The 6,906-nt window shown below is 44.7% G+C and overlaps 1 protein-coding gene across 5 annotated transcripts; it reads right to left on the bottom strand.

The window, feature by feature from the left end:
- Positions 1-159: 159 nt before the first annotated feature.
- Positions 160-5,367, bottom strand: LOC130521315 (C-Jun-amino-terminal kinase-interacting protein 4-like). Of its 5 annotated transcripts, none has more exons than XM_057024907.1 (10): positions 4,421-4,751; positions 3,651-3,771; positions 3,079-3,149; positions 2,892-2,983; positions 2,584-2,734; positions 2,124-2,294; positions 1,451-1,537; positions 692-827; positions 493-586; positions 160-403 (listed from the first exon to the last, which is right to left on the bottom strand). In XM_057024907.1, the coding sequence occupies exons 2-10, from the start codon at positions 3,703-3,705 to the stop codon at positions 274-276; spliced, it is 987 nt and encodes a 328-aa protein (XP_056880887.1). In that variant the 5' UTR covers positions 3,706-3,771; positions 4,421-4,751; the 3' UTR covers positions 160-273. The 5 variants fall into 5 exon arrangements, with proteins under 5 accessions (XP_056880887.1, XP_056880883.1, XP_056880884.1 ...); XM_057024903.1 differs by lacking the exon at positions 4,421-4,751 and adding an exon at positions 4,758-5,367 and having other exon boundaries at positions 184-403; XM_057024904.1 differs by lacking the exons at positions 2,124-2,294; positions 4,421-4,751 and adding an exon at positions 4,758-5,361 and having other exon boundaries at positions 187-403; positions 1,451-1,540.
- Positions 5,368-6,906: the final 1,539 nt, after the last annotated feature.

Below are 6,906 nucleotides of genomic sequence, written 5' to 3'. Positions count from 1 at the left end.
CCAAAGCAAGGAGTGCTGGAATTTCTGCTACATTCAAAACTAAGACAGTCAAGAGAGGAACAGTCCGGACATGACAGCAGAACTTCAGAGTATTTACAGGAATTTAAAAAACAGTACAGAGACTGGTATTACACAAAAGGCGGCAACTTATTATTTAGCAGATAATCGTGCTGATACCAATACTGACCATTAAACCGTGATGAGTGAAAACCTGATTGGTGACACAGCAATACTGTGGCCAACACAACCAACTTCACGACACACTTAAAGCCTTCACTCACCCAGCAGATCGGCGCCCTCATCAACATCCCCTATGAGCCCAGTCCCCGCAGACGACAGCTCTTCAAACAGGGAGTCCGTGTTGCGGTCAAATGCCATGTTCTCAATGCCCTTAGTAGGAGTGCTGAAACGGCAAAAGGAGCACGACCTGATTTCATTTCTGCTACCTGCTGGGTGCTAAAAGGGGCCGTGGTTTGACAATCCTTGGATTACCTGCAGGGTTGGTATCCAATGAGGTCCATATCCAGCTCAGGGGTGGACTCAATGATGTCTTGCACATCTGTGTTATCCTCATTTTCAGGCAAACCTGCACGACACACAGCACAGGGAAACTAGAAACACCGACATCCACACAGTTTTCAACCAGGTATAACCCAGAGCAGAATCCAGCTGTGTTCCAGGATGGTCTTACCCACTGATATAGATCTGGTCCCCGGGGCAGCCTGCACCTCTGTGCTCTTACTGTTTCCGTCCTCCCTCTCCATGTCTGAAGCGGTGGTGGACATGGGCGTGGCTGACTTTGAGCCGGTGAAGTCTAACAACTCATCCTGCCGAGAAAAAAAAGTTCTATATTGACTGGGAAATACATGACGAATGCCGGCCAAATTCACACAACTGCAATATTGAAGGTGTGATTTGAAGAATTAATGATAGAGTCTAAAACTGCTCACTCCAGCACAGAGGACAGGGGGGGAAGCCACAGCTAGAACTCCCATAAACTAGTGTGTAGTGGGAGAAAGAAAATAACCAAACATAGGGGACACGTGAACACACAGGTACGGCTAATACAGGGACAAATGTCGCACACAACCTCGAAAACCACGGTCACCACAGAAACTGCCATCACAACACAGAACCACTGCACTCACGTGCACAACACAACAACCAACACATACATGGTGTTGTTGTGCACCAAAATCATGTGTTGCTGTGAGATAGATGAAGAAAAAAAAAAAAAAAAAGTAAATGCATTTAGATTAAGATTTAAGATTGCAAGCGCAACTCGAACCGATGAGGTGAGCTTCTAGAAACGAGTCAAGATTAAAAAAAATAAAAAGATGAAGCAGCCTGGTGAGGAAGACGAGTGAAGCGGCACAGAAACCGTCCACAGCCAGCCGCGCAGGCATGCAGCTGCTGCTGGCACCGCCACGGCCGCCACGCATCCAGCTACCTTGCAGTCGTCTGCCAGCGAATTCCCCCAAGTTGAGTCCCGCGCACTCTTACCCTCCCTCTCTTTTGGGGGATCCGCAAAGTCCAACTGCTTGGGGAGGGAGAGTAGGAATGAAGCTCACTTGCAGAAGCAGTTCAGCAGAAATGCAAACACCCCTAGGTGTGCGTGACGCGAGCGGAAGAATGCTAACGTCTACGAGAAAATGGCTGTAACTGACCGTTGCTTTTCGTTTAAATCGTGGATCATCTGCACGCAACCATCGATTCATCATTTGCTCGAAGACCAGCATAATTTCCAAGTCAGCAGCATCCACATCAGTTTATTACTAATAATGTCTTGGTGAAGCCAGAAAAAAAATATCCTGCAGTGATTTTGATTGCTGCTTTTCCTTCGGGCTTTAATCACAATCATTTTTGATCTTCCTTACTTTAATTGATCGTGTGACCGCGAGTTTTTGACCACCTGCTTCATCACTATGCAATAACAATGTCAGCTTTAAAGGCCACTGGCTGGTCTTGTATGTGGATGGACATTAGATCGTGTGGGACATGCAGGCGTATGCTTCATCCACCTGCTGCAGTTCTTCAATGGAACCACCGCCCGCTGTTTATTACGCAGATCAGAACCTGTCGTGTTCAAAGGGCAACAATGACCATTCTGTACGGCTGCTTACATAACAACCAATCACATTGCAGCGGGCCTTCTCTCCCCCGTCAGTGACTGGCTGTGAGCCATACAGCAGCATCACTCCCATCATGCACCACGCTACAGAGCTGATGTCCCAGATTTGTATAAAAAAAGAGGTAGCAGTGGGATGAAGTAACGGCGTCACCCTCAAGGCCCCCTGAGTGAGTGGAAGCGGACAAACTGCACACATCAAAAACACCCATCACATTTTTAGTTGCTATGTAACTGAGAAGCTAGAGACAACATGTATCTAGAATTACATGGTAAATTACTGAGCTGCCTACTCAGACTTATCCCTTTATCAAAAAGCTGTCTACATCTTTAAATAGATCCAACGACAACAGTGCTACAAAGCAAACACATCTCTGGTTAAAGCCTATTTTTAGATTTTTAGAGTCATGTTTTTTTATAAGCTCCGGCTCCGTTGGAATCTGCTGCTGTCGTACCTTGAGGTTGGTGTTGGACCGAGGTTGTGAGGGATCGGCGAACCTCCAGTTCTCAGCGTTCAGTGTCTCTGACCTGGCCTGGGGGTCTGGGGTGAGCAAAGACCCCCCTCCAGATGAAGGGAAGATGCCCAGCGATAGAGGCCTCTCCCTCCTGGTGGAAAGAAAAAGACGCATTATGCAGCTTTCATACTATTAAGGTTGATATTCATGCAGTATTTGTATTACTCATGAGGTTCGCATTTAAATGGACACATGTAATTTAGTAATTCCCAAAAGTTTCCTGTGAATTGTAATTTTCCCCCTCTGACCTGACGCGGCTAACGGTGCTCGTCTCGAGGTCTCGTAGTATTGACTGCTGTAATTTGATCCTCTCGACGTGCTCCATGTAATTATGGATCATCTGCCGATGTCAAACCAAAAACACCAATAAGGTGGAGCTGCTGATGAATACAACCCAGAAGTTTCTCTCTTCTTATCCCCTCGATCCCTCCTTACCTCAGTGTGTCGCTGATGGAGGGAGTTGTACTCCTTCTTCAGCTCCACCTCTCGCTCTTCTAACCTGCCGACTAAAAACCAAAAACCCAAAGTGCTCCTACATTCATTTCATATTTGCAAATACAGTTATGGTGTGTGCATTTAAACTAACTAAACTAAGTTCTGAAAGTCCTGTTTTTCTGCAGCTTGATTCGCCTCCTCCAGAAGTCTTGCTTATATGCTCCATGCGGACGTCACATGAATCCACCATTCCCAGTAAGCCAATCATTTTTCATTCCTTGAGCCACCAAGAAACTGGCATTAATCCAAATTAGGGTGGCAATAACAAATCCGATAATCCCATTACTGTAGCCCCCACTCAGAGCAGATACAGAGCATTTTTGTGGGGAAAGCATCAGGAATGACAAGATATGAAGGATAGATGGAGAGTGAAGACTGTTCAAGAAAGTTAACCTGGGAGAGGCAGAGGAGAGAACTGACGAGCCTTGCGAATTGAAAAAGATGAACCGATTAAAGGACGGTATAAATGTTTAAGTTCCGGGCGTATCTATGTGCTGGGTGAACGTTCTTACTCTGGTCTGCGTAGTTCTTGATTTTAAGTTCCAGTTGCCGAGAGTGCGACTCCATTCTGTCCACGTGGCTCTGAAGATCCTTCTTGTCCTGCTCGTGAACATCTTCAAACTCGATGAATTTCTGCTCAAAAAATAAAAAGCACAAGCACACACAGGAGGAGAGCGTGTGTGTAATTTGCTGTTAGTTCTGAGTAAAATATAACGGAGCAAGCGTGATTGTATGGGTTTGTGTCTGATGACAAGAACAATATAAACCCGTAATTACTGAAAAAAGGTGCTCAACGCTGCACAGGCAAAGAAAAAGGTCATTGAATACCGGTCAGAAGGGGCAGTATTGTATACCTGCGTATTTGGGATTAAACCCTCAACACTCTTCACCTTTCTCCAAATACCTTGCAGTAATTTTTAGCATTTACAAACTCATAAGGGTTTGAACAACATCACATTTTGCTTGGAGACAATGAGGCCACATCATATTACATCATGTTACCCTTTAATCAAAATACTGAGGCCAGAGGGCACTAAACTACCACCTCTGACAATTCTGTTCCAAACTAAAGTGAAATGCAGAGAATATCCCATTATATCACCTACAGATGCATCTTTTTGGTGTGCTGGACGCTGGCATGCAGATCTGTGTATTTAACCATGAAACTTTATTAGCCGTTGCTGAGGAGTCTAATCTCCATTGATAATGATTGATCAGTTACTGTAGTAGGGTGTGTGTGTGTGTGTGTGTGTTACACTGACGTCCCAAAATGCTGACTCACTTCAGCTGCTGTTCTTTGGTCTCACTGAGACGTGACTTTTCTGACCAATTACATAATTTGTGGCTAAATGACCGAGGTTTTCTGTCTGTTCTGGTTCGTTGGGGTCCTCCCACAGATGCCGAGTCGTATCTTAGACCGACGACTGTTGCCATCGTGTTTGTGAAGGACGGGCTTCACGGCCATGGCACCGGGTTGTTTACATCCCGATGGGACCGCTGGGATGCTGCCCGGCCACGTGTATAGTTCTCATTCAGTGGAATTCACAAGGATGCCGGAGGCTCCCACGCCCGTTACACTATTATTATTGGGTTTGTTTCTCCCAGACTGGCCCACTTGCCTCTTCGGCGTGTTTCCTCAGCGCTTTCTCCCGCTCGTACTGTGTGATGAGTTGCTCGTTGTCCTCCTTCAGCAGCTCCAGCTCCACTTCGTGCTCCTGGTTCTCCGCGAACACCGAGTCCAAATTCTCCAGGACGGCCACGACCAGCGGCATCAATTCCTTCACCACGTCCTCGTCGTATTTCCCAATAAGCCTCTCGAACTCGCGGTAGATGGAGTTAGCCAGGCCCGATACCCGCTCGGACATCATCGCTGATGTCCCAGGGTCGTCCTGGTACACAACCCCGTCTTCCAGCTCCATTTTAGTGCTCTGCCTTTCACTATACGGGGCCTATATGAGCTATTCTTCGTTAGGTCGCCACAGAGGACGCCGTTATACACTTAACTAAAGGGAGCGTTTCGCTAAATAAACAAAGACATTGAGGAGGTTGTAGGAATGGACCGCTACGCTGGAAGAAAGGCGACGTGGATGTCTTCCTCCTTTTCCCTCACTTGCTTTATGCTGCGTTCATATGCTTTTAAAAAGCTCCGACTTTTTAGCTTCGGTGAGGGTCGAAATGAATCGGCGAAGTCGCGTTCCTGAACCAGATAGTTTATTTTGTGTATCTATGATTTTTTTTTTACTCATCTAAAAAACAGAACACCTTTGCTGGTTTATTGGGTGTAATGGAGACGCTACCAGAAATCCTATAGCAAGTCCTTTCACCTTTGTAATACACTCAAGCAACGTCTTGACATTGAGAAACGAAACAAATAAAGTAGGCTGCGAGGGTTTGTTTTAAACTGAAAGATGATTGCATGTTTCAAACCCTCTAGGTTACAGCGGATAAATCTTCAGCGTATTCATCGTATTCCCTAAAATCTTGTAAACCAATCCGATACACATGAAAGGCACCATGACGACAGCTGAGCTGGTGAGCGTATCACGTGACCACGTCGTATTTATGACAACAACTGCGCTCGTATCACGCAATTTTAGTTTTTCAGTTGATTCAAGACATAATCAATGAAATTCAAACAATCCAACACTTAAAACATGAATCTTCAATGAGTCTATATTTGAATTTGACATTTTCATTTAAGTTATTTAAATCCACCTGTGATAAGAGCACCGATCAAATCCTGCACTATCCAACACAGTTGCATCCTCGCTGTCCACTGAGGATCCTGAACACTGAACTGAAGACTGTCACGCTCGCCTTCGTTTTGCAAGTTTCCATATCGTGAACAATGGCCGAAGTCCTTCCATATCTGTCCTCGTTTCCCTTTTAACATAGGGTCTGGAGTTTATTCCTTCATGACAGTACCTCAACCAGTTTTAACTAAAACTCAAATATTCTATTTCGCTTTGGGACCCCAAATCACCTCTTAATAACAAGCCACGAGCTAAACTATGGAAAAGTACGATTGGAAAAAGTACCTAATAAAAATGGTGATGGGTCTTTATTATACTGTCAATCTCTGTGTGTAGATCAGCTCTACAGGGTTATTTTGTGGATTTTTTAAGTCCACTGAAAACGGATCCAGATGTGTGTCATTTATCACTGATTCGTGTGGCACATTCAATGTACAGCATTACATATTTTTCCCAAAAAGAATGAGCGTATCTTTCTGCAAGTCTTTCATTGGAGCAAATAACAGAAAGTGAAAGAAAAGTTCTCTGAAGCCAATCTAAGCATCGTAATCACTGGGCGCCTCAGTCATTCTTTACAAGAGCAGAGAAGCAAAGGTAAGCTGGTCCAGTGTTTCTTTTTAGACATTTTTCCTATAGTCTATTGCAGGGGTCACCAACCTTTGTGAAACCAAGAGCTACGTCATGGGTACCGAGTCGTGTGAAGGGCTACCGCTTGACACACTCCTCTAAAATAACAAATTGTGTGTGTGTGTGTGTGTGTGTGTGTGTATCAATAACTTAGAGTGGGTGACAGAAAAGATCAATATTCAACACTTTACTACTATTAATCTCAGAAATTGTTTAGATAATCACTCCTACTGAAAATTCCACTCCACTCACCAGCTTCACTTCCCGCTAGTTTATTCTCCACAAGTGCAAAGGTTCCTTAATGCGCACAATACTGACCTTTGAACTAGGTCAGAGTTTAGCTTCACTTTATATTTTTAATTATTTTTAAGACATTGTCATTTTAAAA

The sequence above is a fragment of the Takifugu flavidus genome, unplaced genomic scaffold (assembly GCF_003711565.1).
Source record: "Takifugu flavidus isolate HTHZ2018 unplaced genomic scaffold, ASM371156v2 ctg867, whole genome shotgun sequence".
NCBI lineage: Eukaryota > Metazoa > Chordata > Actinopteri > Tetraodontiformes > Tetraodontidae > Takifugu > Takifugu flavidus.
The sequence above is the reverse complement of the archived record's forward strand: the minus strand, read 5'-3'. Positions and strand labels throughout refer to the sequence as shown.